This window comes from Mobula hypostoma, chromosome 13 (assembly GCF_963921235.1).
Source record: "Mobula hypostoma chromosome 13, sMobHyp1.1, whole genome shotgun sequence".
Taxonomy (NCBI): Eukaryota; Metazoa; Chordata; class Chondrichthyes; order Myliobatiformes; family Myliobatidae; genus Mobula; species Mobula hypostoma.
Window position 1 is genome coordinate 49,486,421 of NC_086109.1, and position 23,886 is coordinate 49,510,306.

Genomic DNA, 23,886 nt, shown 5'->3' on the forward strand with positions numbered 1-23,886 from the left:
GAAGACTCCACATTAAGCAGGCTAATTGGTAGCAGGTGAGGTATCATGACTGGGTATAAAAGTAGCGTCCATCAAAGGCTCAGTCTTTGCAAGCAAGGATGGGTTGTGGCTCACCCCTTTGTGCCAAAATTCATGAGAGAATTGTTAGTCAGTTCAAAAGGAACATTTCTCAACGCAAGATTGCAGAGAATTTAGGTCTTTCAACATAATATTGTGAAGAGATTCAGAGAAATCTCAGTGCGTAAAGGGCAAGGTCGGAAACCACTGTTGAATGCACGTGATCTTCGAGCCCTCAGGCGGCACTGCCTAAGAAACCATCATGCTACTGTGACAATTACAGCCACCTGGACTCGGGACTACTTTGGAAAACCATTGTCACTCAACACAGTCCGTCGCTGCATCCAGAAATGCAACTTGAAGCTGTATTACGCAAGGAGGAAGCCATACATCAACTCTATGCAGAAATGCCGGCGAGTTCTCTGGGCCCGAGCATATCTCAGATGGACCGAAAGACTGTGGAACCGTCTGCTGTGGTCAGATGAGTCCACATTTCAGCTAGTTTTCGGAAAAAACGGGCGTCCAGTTCTTCGTGCCAAAGATGAAAACGACCATCCAGATTGTTATCAGCAAAAGGTGCAAAAGCCAGCATAGGGGTGCATCAGTGCCCATGGCATGGGTGAGTTGCATGTATGTGAAGGTACCATTGACTCTGAGGAGTATATCAGGATTTTAGAGAGACATATGTTGCCATCAAGGCGACGTCTCTTCCCAGGACGTCCATGCTTATTTCAACAGGACAATGCCAGACCACCTTCTCACGGGCTACAACAGCGTGGCTTTGTAGACACAAGAGTGCCTGTGCTTGACTGGTCTGCTGCCAGTCCAGATCTATCTCCTATTGAAAATGTATGGCGCATCATGAAGAGGAGAATCAGACAACGGAGACCATGGACTGTTGAGCAGCTGAAGTCTTATATCAAGCAAGAATGGACAAAATTTCCAATCGCAAATCTACTACAATTAGTATCCTCAGTTCCAAATTGATTAAAAAGTGTTATTAAAAGGAAAGGTGATGTAACACAATGGTAAACATGCCTCTGTCCCAACTTTTGTTGAGTGTGTTGCAGCCATCAAATTCTAAATTTGTGTATGTTTACAAAATACAATTAAGTTGGTCAGTAAAACTATTGAAAATCTTTTCTTTGTACTTTTGTCAGTTAAATAAAGGTTCACGTGAATTAACATATCACAGATCTTTGTTTTTATTGCATTTTGGAAAATATCCCAACTTTTCTGGAAATATAGTTTGTATTTCTACCAACTTCTCGTTTATGCGTCCGAAACTCACAGTTATGCCAGGAGCACTGCTTTCCCGCCAATACAAGTCACGTGCGCACGCCTCACAGTCTCACTCCCGCTAGTCTCGCATTGGTTTTGGCAACATATGGATGTGCGATCTTGTGCTCTTAAACTTTTGTGTTTTTACCTATGGTGCGTCCAATGTCAAGTCCTGGGCCATCAGCCAAGCAGCAGAGAACTGCTTTAACACTTGGGAAAAAGTTGGAAGTTATAAACAGGGCAGCATCAGGTGAAGGTAACACAGCTCTGGGATGCTACCCTGTGCAGCTGCGGGTTATGATAGCTGAGTTAGGCATCACACCAAAGCAGGTGTTTAATGCAGACGAGACCATGCTTTTTAGGAGGCATATGCCGAAACGCACTTACATAAGGATGAAAAAACTGTGTCAGGTTTCAAGGCAGCAAGGGATAGATTGACTTTGCTTATGTGTTCCAATGCCGAAGGAGACTGTAAGATGAAGCCTCTCTTAGTTTACCATTCACTAAACCCCCGCGCTCTTAAGCGTTTGAGTAAGAATATGCTAACAAGAAAGCATGGTTCACTGGTCAAATCTTTGAAAATTGGTTTGCTAATCATTTTGCTGCTGAGGCTAAACGTTACTCCGGGAACAGAATCTTGTCCTTAAAGTTCTTTTGTTGCCCAACAATGTGCCAGCCCATCCTAAACATTTGGACAGCATTCATCCTAACATAACAGTGTGTTTCCTGCCACCTAACACAACATCGCTGATTCAACCACTCCACCAAGGTGTGATATCCACATTCAAGGCATATTTTTTACGGCAAACTCTCTCTCAGATGCTGTAAGCAACAGACGATTTTGAAAATCCCGGGAGTTTACCAACGGTGAGGGAATGGTGGAAGTCCTTCAACATCAGACATGCCACCAGCAGCATTGATGAATCCTGGAAAGAGGTCAGGTCTTCCACTCTGAAGCAATTGGCAGAATTTTTTAAGGCTGCGAAACACTTGGCACAAATGGTGATGGTCATGGACCCAAGTTTAGAACGAAGTCAGCATTAGAACGGAGCAGGCGACGATGTAGTGGGCAATGAAGTAGAGGGAGACAAGAGTAGGAAGGCTTTGGCTCCTGAGGCTTCGGTGAGCAGATGAGGAAGAGCTTCACTCCAAGTGAGGTAAGGCCGGGTAAGTTCCTTTAATAAATCTAATTACCTTAAGAGTAGGTCATGAAGGCAACAGTTGGGGCAGTTGAGTGATCCGTTTGCAGGATGTGGGAAGTCAGGGCGAGCACAATCGTCCCTGATTACTACACCTGCGAAAGATGCATCCAGCTGCAGCTCCTGACAAACCGAGTTAGGGAACTGGAACTGGAGCTTGCTGAACTTTGGATCATTCGGGAGGCAAAGGCAGAAATAGAGAGGAGTTACAGAGAGATAGTCACCCCTAAGAGTCAGGAGACAGGTAGCTGGGTGACTGTCAGGAGAGGGAAAGGGAAGAGACAGAATGAGCAGAGCACCCCTGTGGCCGTTCCCACCAATAATAAGTACATCGTTTTGGATACTGTTGATGGGGATGACCTACCAGGGACAAGTTAGAAACATAGAAACATAGAAAATAGGTGCAGGAGTAGGCCATTCGGCCCTTTGAGCCTGCACCGCCATTTATTATGATCATGGCTGATCATCCAACTCAGAACCCAGCCTTCCCTCCATACCCCCTGACCCCTGTAGCCACAAGGGCCATATCTAACTTCCTTTTAAACATAGCTAATGAACTGGCCTCAACAGTTTGCTGTGGCAGAGAATTCCACAGATTCACCACTCTCTGTGTGAAGAAGTTTTTCCTAACCTCGGTCCCAAAAGGCTTCCCCTCTATCCTCAAACTGTGACCCCTCGTTCTAGACCTCCCCAACATCGGGAACAATCTTCCCGCATCTAGCCTGTCCAATCCCTTTAGGATCTTATACGTTTCAATCAGATCCCCCCTCAATCTTCTAAATTCCAACGAGTACAAGCCCAGTTCATCCAGTCTTTCTTCATATGAAAGACCTGCCATCCCAGGAATCAATCTGGTGAACCTTCTTTGTACTCCCTCTATGGCAAAGATGTCTTTCCTCAGATTAGGGGACCAAAACTGCACACAATACTCCAGGTGTGGTCTCACCAAGGCCTTGTACAACTGCAGTAGTACCTCCCTGCTCCTGTACTCGAATCCTCTCGCTATAAATGCCAGCATACCGTTCACCTTTTTCACCGCCTGCTGTACCTGCATGCCCACTTTCAATGACTGGTGTATAATGACACCCAGGTCTCGTTGCACCTCCCCTTTTCCTAATCGGCCACCATTCAGATAATAATCTGTTTTCCTATTTTTGCCACCAAAGTGGATAACTTCACATTTATCCACATTAAATTGCATCTGCCATGAGTTTGCCCACTCACCCAACCTATCCAAGTCACCCTGCATCCTCTTAGCATCCTCCTCACTGCTAACACTGCCACCCAGCTTTGTGTCATCCGCAAACTTGGAGATGCTGCATTTAATTCCCTCATCCAAGTCATTAATATATATTGTAAACAACTGGGGTCCCAGCACTGAGCCTTGCGGTACCCCACTAGTCACCGCCTGCCATTCTGAAAAGGTCCCGTTTATTCCCACTCTTTGCTTCCTGTCTGCTAACCAATTCTCCACCCACACCAATACCTTACCCCCAATACCGTGTGCTTTAAGTTTGCACACTAATCTCCTGTGTGGGACCTTGTCAAAAGCCTTTTGAAAATCCAAATATACCACATCCACTGGTTCTTCCCCTATCCACTCTACTAGTTACATCCAGTTGCAGTGGTTGCCTCTCTGGCACAGAGATGGGACCCTCAACTCAGAAGGGAAGGAGGGAAAAGAGGCGAGCAGTAGTGATAGGGGATTCGATAGTTAGGGGGACAGATAAGAGGTTCTGTGGAAGAGATAGAGAATCCCAGATGGTCTGTTGCCTCCCTGGTGCCAAGCTCCACGATATCTCGGATCGAGTTCTCGGTATTCTCAAGAGGGAGGGTGAGAAGCCGGATGCCCTGGTCCATGTAGGGACCAATGACATGGGTAGGAAGAGTCTGGAGGTCCTGAAAGGTAAGTTTAGGGAGTTAGGCGCCAAGTTGAAGGGCAGAACCCTCAGGATAGCAATCTCAGGATTGCTACCAGTGCCATGTGCAGGCGGGTTTAGAAATAGTAAGATAGTGCCGATCAACACGTGGCTGAAGGCATGGTGCAGGAGGGAGGGCTTCAGATTTATAGATAATTGGGCAGTTTTCCAGGGAAGGTGAGACCTGTTCCAGCAGGACGATCTACATCTGAACTAGAGGGGAACAAATATTCTTGCAGGTAGGCTTGCTAGAGAGGCTCCGGTGGATTTAAACTAGATATGAGGGGAGAGGGGAACCAGAGTGCAGCAACAGATGTAGGGAAGAAGGAAGAAAAAGAAAATAGTAAAATTGTTTGCACAATTAGTGATAAACAGACAGTAAGAGGTGAACAATTTCTCAAATGCATTTATTTTAATGCTAGGACCATTGAAAGAAAGGTGGATGAGCTTAAAGCATGGATAGATACCTGGAAGTATGATGTGGTAGCTATTAGCGAGACATGGGTCCAGGAAGGGTGTGATAGAATCAGAGCGACAAGAGGGGGAGAGGATGCATTGCTTGTCAGACAAAATATTACAGCGGTGCTCTGGCAGGATAGATTAGAGCACTCGTCTAGTGAGGCTATTTGGGTGGAATTGAAGAATGGGAAAGGTGTAGTAACTCTTATGGGGGTGTATTATAGACCACCAAATGGGGAGCGAGAATTGGAGGAGCAAATTTGTAAGGAGAGAGCAGATATTAGTAGTAGGCACAAGGTTGTGATTGTGGGAGATTTTAATTTTCCACACATAGACTGGGAAGCCCATACTGTAAAAGGGCTGCATGGTTTGGAGTTTGTAAAATGTGTGCAAGGTAGTCTTTTGCAGCAATACATAGAGGTACCAATGAGAGAAGGGGCAGTATTGGATCTCCTGTTAGAGAATGAGATAGGTCAGGTGACAGAGGTTTGTGTTGGGGAGCACTTTGGGTCCAGTGATCACAATGCTATTAGTTTCAATATAATTATGGAGAAGGATAGATCTGGACCCAGGGTTGAGACTTTTGATTGGAGAAAGGCTAACTTTGAGGAGATGCAAAAGGATTTAGAAGGAGTGGATCGGGACAATTTGTTTTATGGGAAGGATGTAATAGAGAAATAGAGGTCATTTAAAGGTGAAATGTTGAGGGTACAGAATCTTTATGTTCCTGTTAGGTTGAAGGGAAAGGTTCAAGGTTTGAGAGAGCCATGGGTTTCAAGGGATATCGGAAACTCGGTTCCGTAAAAAAGAAAGATCTACAATAAATATAGACAGCATGGAGTAAATGAGGTGCTCGAAGAATATAAAGAGCGTAAAAAGAATCTTAAGAAAGAAATTAGAAAAACTACAAGAAGATATGAGGTTACTTTGGCAAGTAAGGTGAAAATAAATCCCAAGGGTTTCTACCGTTATATAAATAGCAAATGGATGGTGAGGGATAAAATTGGTCCCTTAGAGAATCAGAGTTCACAGCTATGTGTGGAGCCAAAGAGATGGGGGAGATTCTTAACGATTTCTTTTCTTCAGTATTCACTAAGGAGAAGGATATTGAATTGTGTAAGATAAGGGAAACGGGTAGGGAGGTTATGGAAACTACGATGATTAAAGTAGTAGTAGCACTGGGGCTTTTAAGGAATATAAAAGTGGATAGGTCTCCAGGTCCTGACAGGATATTCCCTAGGACATTGAGGGAAGTTAGTGTGGAAATAACAGGGGCTCTGACAGAAATATGTCAAGTGTCATTAGAAACGGGGATGGTGCCGGTGGATTGGCGTATTGCTCATGTGGTTCCATTGTTTAAAAAGGGTTCTAAGAGTAAACCAAGCAATTATCGGCCTGTGAATTTGACGTCAGTGGTGGGTAAATTGATGGAAACTATTCTTAGAGATGGTCTGATTAGGAACAGTCAACATGGATTTGTGCATGGAAGGTCATGTTTGACAAATCTTATTGAATTTTTTGACCAGGTTACTAGGAATGTTGACGAGGGTAAAGCGGTGGATGATGTCTATATGGACTTCAGTAAGGCCTTTGACAAGGTACCACATGGAAGGTTAGTCAGGAAGGTTCAATCGTTGGGTATTAATATTGAAGTAGTAAAATGGATACAGCAGTGGCTGGATGGGAGGCACCAGAGAGTGGTAGTGGAATACTGTTTGTCAGATTGGAGGCCAGTGACTAGTGGTGTGCCTCAGGGACCTGTACTGGGTCGAATGTTATTTGTCATATACATTATTGATCTGGATGATGGGGTGGTAAATTGGATGAGTAAGTATGCAGATGATACTAAGGTAGGTGGCGTTGTGGATAATGAAGTAGGTTTTCAAAACTTGCGGAGAGATTTAGGCCAGTTAGAAGAGTGGGCTGAAAGTTGGCAGATGGAGTTTAATGCTGATGAATGTGAGGTGCTACACTTTGGTAGGACGATTCAAAATAGGACATACATGGTAAATGGTCGGGCATTGAAGAATGCAGTAGAACAGAGGGATCTAGGAATAATGATGCATAGTTCCCTGAAGATGGAATCTCATGTGGATAGGGTGGTGAAGAAAGCTTTTGCTATGCTGGCCCTTATAAATCAGAGCATTGAGTATAGGAGTTGGGATGTAATGTTGAAATTGTACAAGGCATTGGTGAGGCCAAATTTGGAGTATTGTGTACAGTTTTGGTCACCGAAATTATAGGAAAGGTGTCAACAAAATAGAGAGTACAGAGGTTTACTAGAATGTCACCTGGGTTTTATCACCTGAGTTACAGAGAAAGGATGAACAAGTTGGGTCTTTATTCTTTGGAACGTAGAAGGTTGAGGGAAGACTTGATAGAGGTATTTAAGATTATGAGAGGGATAGATGGTTGACTTGGATAGGCTTTTTCCATTGAGAGTGAGGGAGATTCATACAAGTGGACATGAGTTGAGAGTTAAAGGGCAAAAGTTTAGGGGTAACTTGAGGGGGAACTTCTTTACTCAGAGAGTGGTGGCTATGTGGAACGAGCTTCCAGCAGAAGTGTTTGAGGCAGGTTTGATGTTGTCATTTAAAGATAAACTGGACAGCTATATGGACAGGAAAGGAATGGAGGGTTATGGGCTAAGTGCAGGTCGGTGGGACTAGGTGAGAGTAAGAGATCAGCATGGACTAGAAGGTTCGAGCTGGCCTGTTTCTGTGCTGTAATTGTTATATGGTTGTATATGGTTCAGTCGTTCCCTGCAGTCAAGCCTTCTTCCCTACAAGCAAATTTATGCCGAAAAACAAAATGCTGCCAAGCAAACAATCCTCACCACTTTCTTCAAAACGGTGTCATCTCCTGCTGAGAGTTCTGTGAGTCTTCCTTCACCCCTTGCTGTCCTTGATGATCCTGACAACACACAACCATGCACCTCATCCATGTAAAGCTGCCCGACACAACTACTCATCTCCTGGAGCCAACACACCTGCCACTGTTGGTGAGTACTGTACACCCGAGTATGTTAACTTTCTATAATTTATTACGTTGAATATTACCTGAAATTGATGAAATATAATACAAATGTTGCCTTGTGGTCCTGTACTGCTTTTGTGTCGTATTGGTATGAAAATGTGAATAACTTACAGATAAACATATTTAGGAAGCCTCAAGAATGCATCCCTATTTTCTCCATTTAAATAATTATTCACATTATGCGTTGACTTCGAGGAACGTATCCCCAGCATATAACAAGGATAGGGTGTAATATGAAGATTGGTGGAGGGGTAGATAGTGTTGAGGAAACGGGTAGGTTACAGAGGACTTAGGCAGATTAGGAGAATGGGCAAGAAAGTGGCTAATGAAACATAATGTTGGAAAGTGCATGATCATGCACTTTTGTAGTAGAAATAAATGTGCAGACTATTTTCTAAACAGAGAGAAAATCCAAAAATCTGAGATTGAAAGGGATTTGGGAGTCTTTGTGCAGAACACCCTAAATCTCAATTTGCAGGTAGAGTCACTGGTGAGGAAGGCAAATGCAACATTAGCATTGCAGTGGAGAGAAGGGTCCTGACAAAGGGTTCCGGCCCGAAACGTTGACTGTTCTTTTCCATGGATGCTGCCTGACCTGCTAAGTTCCTCCAATGTGTTGTGAACATTAGCATTCCTTTCAAGAGGTCTAGAATATAAGAGCAGAGATAGAAACATAGAAAACCTACAGCACAATACAGGCCCTTTGGCCCACAAAGTTGTGCTGAACATATCCCTACCGTAGAAATTACTAGGCTTCCCTACAACCCTCTATTTTTCTAAGCTCCATGTACATATCTAAAAGTCTCTTAAAAAAGCAAACAAGAGGAATTCTGCAGTTGCTAGAAATTCAAGCAACACACATCTTACTAACTCTTCCTTCAGTTCGTCCTGACGAAGGGTCCCGGCCTGAAACGTCGAATGTACCTCTTCCTAGAGATGCTGCCTGGCCTGCTGCGTTCACCAGCAACTTTGATGTGTGTTGCTTGTCTCTTAAAAGACCCTATCGTATCCGCCTCCACCACCGTTACCGGCAGCCCATTCCACGCACTCACCACTCTCTGAGTAAAAAACTTACCCCTGACATCTCCTCTGTACCTACCCCCCAGCACCTTAAACCTGTGTCCTCTTGTGGCAACCATTTCAGCCCTGGGAAAAAGCCCTCTGACTATCCACACAATCAATGCCTCTCATCATCTTATACACCTCTATCAGGTCACCTCTCATCTCTCGTCGCTCCAAGGAGAAAAGGCCGAGTTCACTCAACCCATTCTCATAAGGCATGCTCCCCAATCAAAGCAACATCCTTGTAGATCTCCTCTGCACCCTTTGTATGGCTTCCACATCCTTCCTGTAGTGAGGCAACCAGAACTGAGCACAGTACTCCAAGTGAGGTCTGAGCAAGGTCCTATATAGCTGCAACATTACTTCTCGGCTCCTAAATTCAATTCCACGACTGATGAAGGCCAATACACTGTACGCCTTTTTAACCACAGAGTCAACCTGTGCAGCTGCTGTGAGCGTCCTATGGACTCGGACCCCAAGATCCCTCTGATCCTCCACACTGCCAAGAGTCTTACCATTAATACTATATTCTGCCATCATATTTGACCCACCAAACTGAACCACCTCACACTTATCTGGGTTGAACTCCATCTGTCACTTCTCAGCCCAGTTTTGAAACCTATCAATGTCCCGCTGTAACCTCTGACAGCCCTCAACACTATCCACAATACCTCCAACCTTTGTGTTATCCGCAAATTTACTAACCCATCCCTCCATTTCCTCATCCAGGGCATTTATTAAAATCACAAAGAGTAGGGGTCCCAGAACAGATCCCTGAGGCACACCACTGGTGACCCACCTCCATGCAGAATATGACCCGTCTACAACCACTCTTTGCCTTTTGTGGGCAAGCCAGTTCTGGATCCACAGAGCAATGTCCCCTTGGATCCTGCGCCTCCTTACTTTCTCAATAAGCCTTGCATGGGGTACCTTATCAAATGCCTTGCTGAAATCCATATACACTACATCTACTGTTCTTCCTTCATCAATGTGTTTTGTCACATCCTCAAAAAATTCAATCATGCTCATAAGGCACGACCTGCCCTTGACAAAGCCATGCTGACTATTCCTAATCACATTATACCTCTCCAAATGTTCATAATTCCTGCCTTTCAGGATCTTCTCAATCAACTTACCAACCACTGAGGTAAGACTCACTGGTCAATAATTTCCTGGGCTATCTCTACTCCCTTTCTTGAATAAATGAACAACATTCACAACCCTCCAATCCTCTGGAACCTCTCCCGTCCCCATTGATGACACAAAGATCACCGCCAGAGGCTCAGCAATCTCCTCCCTCGCCTTCCACAGTAGCCTGGGGTACATCTCATCCGGTCTTGGCGACTAATCCAACTTGATGCTTTCCAAAAGCTCCAGCACATCCTCTTTCTTAATATCTACATGCTCAAGCTTTTCAGTCTGCTGCAAGTCATCACTAAGATCCTTTTCCATAGTGACTACTGAAGTATACATTAAGTACCTCTGCTATTTCCTCCGGTTCCATACATACTTTCCCACTGTCACACTTGATAGGTCCTATTCTTTCACGTCTTATCCTCTTGCTCTTCACATACTTGTAGAATGCCTTGGGATTTTCCTTAATCCTTCCCGCCAAGGCCTTCTCATGGTTCCTTCTGGCTCTCCTAATTTCCTTCTTAAGCTCCTTCCTATTAGCGTTATAATCTTCTAGATCTCTAACATTACCTAGCTCTCTGAACCTTTTATAAGCTTTTCTTTTCGTCTTGACTAAATTTATTACAGCCTTTGTACACCATGGTTCCTGCACCCTACCATAACATCCCTGTCTCATTGGAACGAACCTATGCAGAACTCTACACAAATATCCCCTGAACATTTGCCACATTTCTTCCGTACTTTTCCCTGAGAACATCTGTTTCCAATTTAAGCTTCCAATTTCCTGCCTGATAGCCTCATAATTCCTCTTACTCCAATTAAACGCTTTTCTAACTTGTCTGTTCCTATCTCTCTCCAGTGCTATTGTAAATGTGATGCTGAGGCTTTATAAGGCACTGGCGAAGCCTCACCTTGAATATTGCGAACAGTTTTGGGCTCGTCATCTAAGAAAAGATGCGCTGGCATTGGACTGGGCTCATAGGAGGTTCACAAGGATGATTCCAGGAATGAAAGGGTTATCATATGAGGAACGTTTGATGGCTCTGGGTCCGTACTCACTGAAATTCTCTTTGTGTTCTGCACTCTCCTGAGCCAGCGTGCCTTTCTGACTCACTATCTCACAATGCTGCGACTTTCTAACACCCCCACTGCATCACAGAAATGCCCTCTTTTGCAGAGTTCCAGCTCCTACCTGCATGACAGTGAGAGTTTCTGCTTGTTGCATCTTGCTGAGGATCGCTCGCAGGATCTGGTCAAGGTTCTCTCCCAGCTGTGAGCCCGCCTTAGAGATGAGGGTGGAGATCAGGCGCCCCACAAACGCTGCTGTACATTCTGTACTGCGCGGATCCAGAAGCTGGCTAACCACTTGCATGACATACCAGAGCCCGTTGTGACCCTGCTCATCATGCCACTGCGCTATCTGTTCCATTGCGACCGCCACGTAGGCCCGCAGACACTCGCCACCATTCTGTAAAAGAACAAACCTTGGATTAAGAGATTTCACTGTATCTAATGCACCGAGTAGTATAAACAAATACATTTTTTTCTGCAATCATACAGTAGGACCATACAATCAAATTCATTGGATTGCAGTTAATTGGGACACATCCAGACCAGTAAATTTTGACCCAATTAGCCGGTTTCAAGGAAATAATTTAAATATATAAAAACAACTGAGTAACAAATTAAGTATTCAAACGGAATACAGAACAAATTAAAACACTACCCATACTACTACTACTGTACTATAACACTGTGTATTAGTTCCTAATAGATATCCACAGAGGAATTCATCCAGGGTACACTGCTGTGCTCTGTTGATTGATTGTAGATGAACAAAATCAGCTCAAACATTTAGTGCGGATAATGAATTGCCTTCATACAGAGTTTTTGACGATTGCATCCTCCAAATCTTTATTTTCATTGTAACATTCAAGATGATTGTTGATACCTTCAAATTTTATGTGGTTCCTGCCTTGCTAAAGTAGCAAAACTGCTTCAATTCACTCCTGGCTGTTTCTGGCATCCTCAAGCCTGAATGCTTGAAACAGCAGTGAACCAAAACAGTTCTGAATTGTCTTATTGCTTATTTCTTGCCAATTATCAGTGACTAAAAGAAAATACGAGGCAGCTTTAGCAAGTAAGGTGAAAATAAATCCAAAGGGTTTCTATAGTTATATTAATAGCAAAAGGATAGTGAGGGATAAAATTGGTCCCTTAGAGAAGAGTGGACGGCTATGTGCGGAGCCAAAAGAGATGAGGGAGATTTTGAACAATTTCTTTTCTTCGGTATTCACTAAGGAGAAGGATATTGAATTGTGTAAGGTAAAGGAAACAAGAAGGATAGTTATGGAAAGTATGATGATTAAAGAAGAGGAAGTACTGGCGCTTTTAAGGAATATAAAAGTGGATAAGTCTCCGAGTCCGGACAAGATATCCCCTAGGACCTTGAGGGAAGGTAGTGTGGAAATAGCAGGGGCTAAGACAGAAATATTTCAAATGTCATTAGAAATGGGGATGGTGCCGGAGGATTGGCATATTGCTCATGTGGTTCCATTGTTTAAAAAGGGTTCTCAGAGTAAACCTAGCAATTATCAGCCTGTGAGTTTGACGTCAGTGGTGGGTAAATTGATAGAAAGTATTCTTAGAGATGGTATATATAATTATCTGGATAGAAAGAGTCTGATTAGGAATAGTCAACATGGATTTGTGCGTGGAAGGTCATGTTTGACAAATCTTACTGAATTTTTTGATGAGGTTACTAGGAAAGTTGACGAGGGTAAAGCGGTGGATGTTGTCTATATGGACTTCAGTAAGGCCTTTGACAAGGTTCCATACAGAAGGTTCAATCGTTAGGCATTAATATCGAAGTAGTAAAATGGAAGCAGCAGTGGCTGGATGGGAGATGCCAGAGAGTAGTGGTGGATAACTGTGTGTCAAATCGGAGGACAGTGTGTAGCGGTGTGCCTCAGGGATCTGTACTGGGTCCAATGTTGTTTGTCATATATATTAATAATCTGGATGATGGGGTGGTAAATTGGATTAGTAAGTATGCAGATGATACTAAGATAGGTGGTGTTGTGGATAATGAAGTAGGTTTTCAAAGCTTGCAGAGAGATTTAGGCCAGTTAGAAGAGTGAGCTGAAAGATGGCAGATGGAGTTTAATGCTGAAGAATGTGAGGTGCTACATTTTGGTAGGACTAATCAAAATAGGACATACAAGGTAGGTCATTGAAGAATGCTGTAGAACAGAGGGATCTAGGAATAATGGTACATAGTTCCCTGAAGGTGGAATCTCACGTGGATAGGGTGGTGAAGAAAGCTTTTGGTATGATGGCCTTTATTAATCAGAGCATTGAGTATAGAATTTGGTATGTAATGTTGAAATTATATAAGGCATTGGTAAGGCCAAATTTGGAGTATTGTGTACAGTTCTGGTCACCAAATTATAGGAAAGATGTCAATAAAATTGAGAGAGTACAGAGGATGTTTACTAAAATGTTGCCTGGGTTTCATCTCCTAAGTTACAGAGAAAGGTTGAACAAGTTAGGTCTTTATTCTTTGGAGCGTAGAAGGTTAAGAGGGGACTTCATAAAGGTGTTTAAAATTATGAGGGGGATTGATAGAGTTGACGTGGATAGGGTTTTTCCATTGAGAGTGGGGGAGATTCAAACAAGAGGACATGAGTTGAGAGTTAAAGGGCAAAAGTTTAGGGGTAACATGAGGGGGAACTTCTTTACTCAGAGAGTGGTGGCTGTGTGGAATGAGCTTTCAGCAGAAGTGGTTGAGGCAGGTTCGATGTTGTCGTTTAAAGTTAAATTGGATAGCTATATGGACAGGAAGGGAATGGAGGGTTATGGACTGAGTGCAGGTCGGTGGGACTAGGTGAGAGTAGGAGTGCCACACGGACTAGAAGGGCCGAGATGGCCTGCTTCCGTGCTGTGATTGTTATATGGTTATATGACTAAAATTACTGCCTATTGAACACAAACATGCAACTAGCACTCTTCAAAATCAGCTTGCTCTAAGTACAGTGTAGTGTCTACACTGATTCAAGTGAGAAACTGTTTGGCAACATCTCCTATCCCAATCAAGCAGCATAATGCCCCAAATAAATGAAGGGAATCCTTGCTATTTTCTTGATTAGTTTTTGTTCTATAAGAGTTGTCCCGAGTAAGACCATAAGACATAGGAGCAAAATTAGGTAATTCGACCCACCAAGCCTGCTGCGCCATTTCATCACGGCTGATCCATTTCCCTCTCAACCCTCTTCTCTTGTCTTCTGTCTTCTCCCCGTTAACCTTTCACACCCTGACTAATCAAGAACCTATCAATCTCCACCTTAAATACACCCAATGACCTGGCCTCCACAGCCATCTGTGGCAAAGAATTCCAGATTCATCACCCTCTGGCTAAAGAAATTCCTCATCTCCATTCTAAATGGGCGTCCCTCTATTCTGAGGTTGTACCCTCTGGTCCAAGATTCACCCACTATAAGATACATCCTCTCCACATCCACTTTATGCAGGCCTTTCAAAATTCAATACTTTTCAGTGAGATCCCCACCTACCAATTCTTCTCAATTCTATGAGTACAGACCAAGAACCATTAAACGATCCTCATGTGATAAGCCTTTCCTTCCCAGAATTATTTTCGTGAGCCTTCTTTGAACTCTCTCCAATGTCAGCACATCCTTTCTCAGAAAAGTGGCCCAAAACTGCTCACAGTACACCCAAGTAAGGACTCACCAGTGCCTTATAAAGCCTCAAGCATTACAGCCTTATCTTTACATTTTAGTCCTCTCGAAATGAATGTAACATTGCATTTACCTTCCCCACGAACGACTCAACCTGCAAGTTAACTTTTAAGGAATCCACGAGAACTCCCAAGTCCTTCTGTATCTTGGATTTTTGAATATTCTCCCCGTTTAGAAAATCGTCTACATTTTTATTCCTTCTACCAAAGTATATGACCACACCCTACCCAACACTCTATTGTATTCTCCTAATCTGACTGATTCCTCTACAGACTCCCTGCTTCCTCAACATTATCTACCCCTACATTCATCTTTGTATCATCTGCAAACTTGGCAACAAAGCCATCAATTCTGTCATCCAAATAAAATACAATGTAAAAAGTAGTCCCAACACTGATTCCTGCTGAACACCAATAGTCACTGGCAGCTAATCAGAAAAGGTGCTCTTTATTCCCACTCTTTGCCTTCTGACAATCACCCAATGTTCTATCCATGCTGGTATCTTTCCTGTAATAACATGGACTCTTATCTTGCTTAGCAGCCTGATGTATGGCAGCTTGTCAAGGGTCTTCTGAAAATACAAACACGCAACATCCACCGATTCTCCTTTGTCTGTCCAGCTTGATATTTCCTCAAAGAACTACCAGATTTTTCAGGCAAAATTTTTCTTTAAGGAAACCATGCTGACTTTTGCCTGTTTTATGTCTGCCTCCAAGAACTCTTAAATCTCACCCTTAACAATCGACTCTACCATCTTCCACATCATCAGCAAAACATGACATGAGCATTACATTATCTGCACTTGAATTGATTTTGTTCATTTACAGTCTGGCTAAATGGCCTATAATTTCCATAAGATACAGGAGCAGAATTAGGCAATTTGGCCCACCATTTCCTCTCAGCCTCAATCTCCTGCCTTCTCCCTGTATCCCTTCATGCCCTGACAAATCAAGAATCAACCTCTGCCTTAAATATACCCACCACTTGGTGTCCACAGCTGACTGTGGCAAAAAACTCCACAGATTTACCACTCTCTGGGTAAAGAAATTCTTCCTCATCTCTGTTCTGAAAGGATACCCCTCTATTCTGAGGTTGTCTCCTGGTCTTGGACTCTCCCATCATAGGAAACATCCTCTCTACATCCACTCTATCAAGGCTTTCGCCATTCGATAGGTTCCAAAACTCCTCATTCACCCGAATTCCAGTGAATACAGGCACAGAGCCATCACACACTCTTCACATAACAATCCTGGAATCATTTTCGTGAACCTCCTTTGAACCCTCTCCAGTTTCAGTGCATCCTTTCTAAGATAAGGGGTAAAAACTTTCTCAGAATGTTCCAAGAGTGGCATCACCAGTGCTTTGTAAAGTTTTAACATTACATCCTTGTTTTTATATTTTAGTCTTCTTGAAATGAATGTTAACATTGCATTTGCCTTCCTCACCACAATCTCAACCTGCAAATTAACAATTAGGGGATCTTGCATAAGGACTCCCAAGTCCATTTACGTCTACAACAGGAATTCTGCAGATGCTGGAAATTCAAGCAACTTTGATGTGTGTTGCTCCATTTACGTCTGTTTTTTTTTGTATTTTCTCTCAATTTTGAAAATAGTCAACCCTTCCATTCCTTCAACCAAGGTGCATGACTACACACTTCCCGACACTGTATTCCATCTTCCATTTCTTTGCCCATTCTCCTAATCTGTCTAAGTCCTTCTGATCACACTATTTCCTCAAAACTACCTTCATATCGTTTGCAAACTTTACAACAAGGCCATCAATTCCATCGCCCAAATCATTGACAAATAACGTAAAAAGAATTGGTCCCAACAGAGACTCCTGTGGAACACCACTAGTCACTGGAAGCCTGTCAGAAATGGCTCCATTTATTCCCATTTTTTGCCCCTTGCCAATCAGCCACAGCTTTATCCATGCTAGAATCTTTCCTTTAATAACCATAGGCTTGTAGCTTAAGCAGCCTCATGTGCGGCACCTTGCCAAAGGCCTTCTGAAAATCCAAGTACACAACATTAACTGACCCTCCTTTGACTATCCTGCTTGTTATTTCCTCAAAGAACTTCAACATATTTGTCAAGCAAGATTTCCCTTAAGGAAACCATTCTGACTTTGGCCTATTTTATCATGTGCCTCCAAGTACACTGAGACTTCATCCTAAATAATCAACTCCAACACCTTCCCAACCACAGAAGTCAGACTAACTGGCCTATAGTTTTCTTTCTTCTGTTGTCACCCTTCTTGAAGAGTGGAGTGACATTTGCAATTTTCTAGTCTTCCAGAACCTTTGCAGAATCTAGTGATTCTTGAAAGACCTTTACTAACGTCTCCTCAATTTCTTTGGTCACCTCTTTCTGAACTCCGGGTGCACACCATCTGGTCCAGGTGACTTCTCTGCCTTCAAATCTTTCAGTTTCCCAAGAACCTTCTCTCTAGTAATGGTAACTTCACACACTTTATGACCCGACACCTGGAACTTCCACCATACTGCCAGTGTCTTCTACTTTTTTTTTATTATATAATTTTTATTGAATTTTCAAAAAGAATACATGAAAAGATAAAATCTACCCACCCCCCTCCCCTTAACCCTCCCCCCCCCCATATATGTAGTCTACCTAAAAGAAAGAAAGAGAAAAAAAGAAGAGCCGCCTGGGTATTGGAAGGTTTCCACATGCTCCATGGGATTCAAAATAAATTTGGTATAATTATTCGTTATTTTCCCCAAGTAACCAAATTCTTTGTCGAAGCACTTAAATATGACATCCTATCTTTTGTAAATAAGGGCGCCAAATATTCAAGAATGTTAGATAATTATCTCTTAAATTATAAGTAATTTTTTCAAGTGGAATAGAACTAGCCATTTCATTATTCCAACGATCCATACTTAAATACGAATCAGATTTCCAAGTAACTGCTATAGTCTTCTTAGCTACTGCCAATGCAATTTTTATAAATTCTTTCTGATATTTATTCAATTTAAGTTTCGGTTTTATCCCTTCAATATCACCTAATAGAAATAATACAGGGTTATGTGGAAGTTGAATTCCAGTAATTTGTTCCAATAAGACTCTTAAATTTATCCAAAAGGGTTGAATTTTAAAACAAGACCAAGTCGAATGTAAAAAAGTACCAATTTCTTGATTACACCGAAAACATTTATCAGATAGATTTGAATTTAATCTATTTATTTTTTGTGGTGTAATATATAATTGGTGTAAAAAATTATATTGTACTAATCTAAGTCGAACATTTACTGTATTTGTCATACTGTCCAGACAAAGTCTTGACCAATTTATTTCATCAATATTAATATTCAGATCTGTTTCCCATTTTTGCTTTGACTTATGGGTTCCTTGTTTAATTGTCTGTTCTTGAATCAAATTATACATACAAGAAATAAATTTTTTAATTTTCCCTTTTTGAATTAAAATTTCAATTTCATTAGCTTTTGGCAAAAACATTGTTTGACCCAGCTTACCTATTAAGTAAGCCCTTAACTGAAAGTAGCAAAAGAAAGTATTATTAGATATTTTATATCTATCCTTTAATTGTTCAAATGACATCAATATACCTCGCTCAAAACAATCTCCTATAAATTTAATCCCTTTTTGGTACCAATTATATAAAAGTTGATTGTCCATTGTAAAAGGAATAAGTCTGTTTTGAAACAAAGGTCTCCTTGCTAATACAGATTTCTGTGTTTCCTTATCAACATTTATCTTATTCCATAGATCAATCAAGTGTGCTAATATAGGAGATTCTTTCTTTTCCTGTATCCATTTAGATTCCCATTTATATATAAAATCTTCAGGTTTATTTTCTCCTATCTTGTCTAGTTCTATTTTAATCCATGCTGGTTTTTGATCATCGAAAAAAGATGCAATAAATCTAAGTTGATTTGCTTTATAGTAATTTTTAAAGTTTGGAAGTTGTAACCCTCCTAACCTAAATTTACATGTCAGTTTTTCCAATGATATTCTTGACATTTTACCTTTCCAAAGAAATTTTCTCACAGATTTATTTAACTCTTGAAAAAATTTCTGTGGCAATTATATTGGTAATGTTTGAAACAAATACTGTAATCTCGGAAATATATTCATTTTTACAACATTGACTCTACCTACTAATGTAGTATCATCCATTTGTCAAGATCTTCTTGAATTTTTTTCAATAGTGGTAAATAATTAAATTTATATAAATTCTTTACATCACTATCAAGTCTTATACCTAAATACTTTATACCATTTACCGGCCATCTAAATTGGGTTACTAATCGACATTGACTATAGTCTCCTTTAGTAAGAGACAAAATTTCACTTTTATCCCAGTTTATTTTGTAACCTGATACCTTCCCATATTCATCCAATCTAGAAGATAATTTATGTAACGAATGTTGTGGGTTTGTTAAATAGATCAAAACATCATCGGCAAAAAGATTAATTTTATATTCCTCTTGGTTAACTCTAAAACCCATAATATCTGGATCCAATCTAATTAGTTCTGCTAATGGCTCTATCGCCAATACAAATAGAGCAGGTGATAGTGGACAACCTTGTCTAGTTGACCTTTTTAGCTGAAATGGTGTTGAAATTTGAGAGTTTGTCACTACTTTAGCTTTAGGGTTAGAATTTTAAGTTTTAATCCAATTATAAAAGATGTTCCTAACCCATATTTTTCTAATACTTTAAATAAAAAATCCCATTCTAATCTATCAAATGCTTTTTCTGCATCCAAAGCTACTACTATACTCTTCTCATCCCTTTTTTGTGCCAAATGAATTATACTGAGTAGCCGAGTTACATTATCTGCCAGTTGTCTATTTTTAATAAATCCTGTTTGATCCATATGTATTAATTTTGGTAAATATTTAGATAATCTATTCGATAAAATTTTTGCTATTATTTTATAATCCGTATTCAATAAAGAAATAGGCCTGTATGATGTTGGTTTCATAGGATCTCTGTCCTTTTTTGGCAATACTATTACAATTGCTGTTGAAAAAGAATCTGGAAGTTTATGTATTTTTTCTGCTTGACGTATTAATTCCATAAAAAGAGAAAATAATAAATCTTTAAATTTTTTATAAAATTCAGGTGGAAAACCATCTTCTCCTGGAGATTTATTACTTTGAAGTGATCCTAAAGCTTCTTCAACTTCTTTTAATGTAAAAGGCATATCTAATCCCCTCTGTTCTTCCAAATTCAATTTTGGAAGAGAAACTTGTGATAAAAACCTTTCTATCTCATTAACATCGTTTTGGGATTCTGATTGATATAATTCAGAATAAAAATTTTTAAAGGTTTCATTTATTTCAAGAGGTTTATAAGATATTTTATCTGCCCTTGTTCTAATTGCATTTATTGTTTTGGAAGGTTGTTCTGTTTTCAACTGCCAGGCAAGAATTTTATGTGCTCTCTCACCTAACTCATAATACCTTTGTTTAGATCTTATAATTGCTTTTTCCGTTCCATATGTCTGAAGTGTATTATATTGTAACTTCTTATTGACAAGTTGTCTTCGTTTTTCTTCTGACATATATCTTTGTGATTCTTTTTCTATTCTTGTAATCTCTTTTTCCAATAGATCTAGTTCTGCCATATATTCTTTCTTAATTTTAGACGTATAACTTATTATCTGTCCCCTAAGATATGCTTTCATCACATCCCATAATATAAATTTATCCTCCACTGAATGAAAATTTGTATCCAAAAAAAATTGAATCTGCTTTTTCATAAAATCACAAAAATCTTGACGTTTTAATAATATTGAATTAAATCTCCATCTATAAGCCACTTCTTCCTTATCAGCCATTATTGTTGTCATTAATAAAGGAGAATGATCTGATAATATTCTTGCTTTATATTCCATATTTTTCACTCTGTGTTGAATATGCATTGATAATAGAAAAAAATCTATCCTTGAATAAGTTTTATGTCTGTGGGAATAGAACGAATCGTCTCTTTCTTTAGGATTGATTCTTCTCCATATATCAATCAAATTTAAATCTTTCATCAATGATAAAGTTAGATTTACTACCTTCGATTTTATAACAGCCTTGGTTGATCTATCTAAGACTGGGTCTAAGCAAAAATTGAAGTCGCCTCCAATTAATATTTTTTCATGTGCATCCGCCAAATTCAAAAAAGTTTCTTGTATGAATTTTGCATCATTTTCATTTGGTGCATAAATATTCATAAAAGTCCATAGTTCGGAAAAAAGTTGACAATGTATAATCACATATCTCCCCGCAGAATCAGTTATTACATTTTGTATCCTAATTGGTAACGTTTTATTGATCAAAATTGCTACTCCCCTCGCTTTTGAATTAAATGAGGCCGCAACAACATTACCCACCCAATCTCTCTTTAGTTTCTGATGTTCTGTTTCTGTTAGGTACGTTTCCTGTAAAAAAACTAAATCTATCTTCATTTTTTTAATATATGTTAAGATTCTTTTTCTTTTCACTGGTCCATTAAGCCCATTAACATTAAAACTCAAAAAATTCAATAAATTAGTCATTATTCTTAACAAAGTTACTCCAATCTAAAACATTACTTATTTTCTCAACTCTCATAGTTCCTTGGGGAATCACTTTAAACTTCACCATGATGCTATGTGTTCCCCCCCCCCCCAACCTTCCAGGCAAAAAGAGAAAAAAAAATAGAAAAAAAAAGAAAAAACAAAATACCCCCCCCCACTAATGTTGTGAATGAAAAGATACACAACACTACCCCCCTCCATTTTACGGGTCGCGGCAAAAGCCACGCTTGCACACATGATTAACGTAGCAATCGATCAGTGCTTCTTCCAGCTCCCCCGCAACAAAAAAAAGTTATATATATATATAAAAACAAAATTAGTATTATTATTCCCAGCTAATTTCCTCCAGTATTAACCTTTCTTACCCCCCTCATATAATTAATACTATATTTATACATTCATCCAGCTTCAAAAATCCAACAAATCCATTCTTAAACCCAATCTTCATCTTCAATCTATCTCCCTCTCCTGAGTTTGTTCTTGTATCTGGTGAATATTCAGAGAATCTTGCACAAACTGCTCTGCTTTCTGGTAGTCATCAAAAAATCTTTTTTCTCCACCAGACAAAAAAATCTTCAAAGTTGCAGGATAACGCGGTATAAATTGATAACCATGCTCCCATAGGGTTTTTTTCACTGGATTAAACTTCTTCCTTTTCTTCAAAAGTTCGTAACTTATATCAGGGTAGAAAAAAACTCTTTTCCCTTTAATTATCAATGGCCCTTTTCTATCTTTGGCAGCTCGAACAGCCGCCTGTAGAATCCTTTCCTTGTCTTGAAATCTTAAGAATTTTATTAAAATCGATCGTGGATATTGGTCATCTTTTGGTTTTGGTCTTAAAGCTCTATGTGCCCGCTCAATTTCAATTGATCAAGCCTCCTCTCCCATTTGCAAAACCTCCAGGATCCATCTTTGAAAAATTTCTATTGGCTTATCTCCTTCCATACCTTCTGCAAGACCAACAATTTTTATATTATTACGTCTACTGAAATTTTCCAACATGTCCACTTTCTCCAAGAGTCGGTTTCTTTCCGAGTTCCAGACAAGCAAATCATTTTCTGTTTTTTCCACTCTATCATTCATAAGTCCCATTTCTCTTTCCATCTTCTGAAGCTTCTTTTCCATTTTGTCCTGTCTTTCCATAACTTTATTATAGCATCTCTTCGTATCTCTAAGCTCTTCTCTTACTTTCCTTAATTCAGCTGTTGATCGCAATACAGCCTCTCTTATGTCTCTATCATCTCCTTTACTTCCACTCGCTTCCATTTCTTCCTCCTCTTCTTCATCTGTGTTCTCTGCAGAACCCAGTTCTGACTCTGAGTCATTTTCAATTGCAGTGGGTGTCGGTTCTTGTAGTTTGCGTTGTGTCGATTTGCGCATGCGCTCTTCTTTGCGCATGTGCAATTCCGTTGTCTTCTTCGGAGCAACCTCTGCCACCGCCATTGCTCCCTGTTCTACCGAAGGAGATCCAACCTGAGTCCCAGGCTCCATCGTTGCAGTAGGCCCTTTTTTCTTCCCGTCTCGCGGCTGCTTCACAACAGCAGACTTCTTTTGTTGCGGTTTAGGAGGCATACCGTAAAGTAGTCTAACAAAGTTTATAAATAGTTTTCAGAAAATATTTACCAACTTTGTTTTATTTAAACGGTACTTTACTGATTTGTTGCGGGAGAGCTGAATTTACACGTCTCAATCCCACGTCATCACGTGACGCCCCCCCGCCAGTGTCTTCTACTGTGAAGACTGATGCAAAATACATATTTAGTTCGTCCGCTATTTCCTCATCTCCCATTACTACCTTTCTATCATTGGTTTGCATCGGTCCAATATCCACTGTCACCTCCCTTTTAAACTTAATGTGCCTAAAGAAACTTTTGGTATCCTTTTTAATATTATTGGCCAACTTACTTCTGTATTCCATCTTTGCCTTCTTAATGATTTTTTAATTGCCTTCTGTTGGTATTTAAAAACTTCCCAATCCTCTCACTTCCTATGATCCTTCTCTATGGTATGCCCTCTCTTTGGCTTTTATGTTGGCTTTGACTTCTCTTGCTAGCCATGGATGAGTCAGGTTTCCTTTGGAATATTTCTTCCTCTTTGGGATGTATATATCCTGTGCCTTCCAAATTGCTTCCAGAAATTCCAGCCGTTGCTGCTCTGCCGTCATCACTGCCAGTGTTCTTTTCCAATCAATTCTGGCCGACTCCACTCTCATGCCTCTGTAATTCCCTTTACTCCACCATAATATACTGATACATCTGACTTTAGTCTCTCCTTCTCAAATTTCAGGGTGAATTCGATCATATTATGATCATTTACCCCTAAAGGCTTTTTTTAAAACTGTAAACTCTCTAATCAATTCTGGTTCATAGCATTACACCCAATCCAAAAAGATGATCCTCTCATGGGCTCAACCACGAGCTGCTC

The 23,886-nt window shown here is 40.5% G+C and overlaps 1 protein-coding gene across 1 annotated transcript in view; it reads right to left on the reverse strand.

Moving 5' to 3' along the window:
• Positions 1 to 23,886, reverse strand: part of ipo9 (importin 9) — a 178,701-nt gene that overhangs the window by 40,726 nt on the left and 114,089 nt on the right. Inside the window, exon 18 of the mRNA XM_063065668.1 lies at positions 11,340 to 11,615. Within this exon, the coding sequence (XP_062921738.1) occupies positions 11,340 to 11,615 (276 nt within the window). The remainder of the gene's footprint in view (positions 1 to 11,339; positions 11,616 to 23,886) is intronic.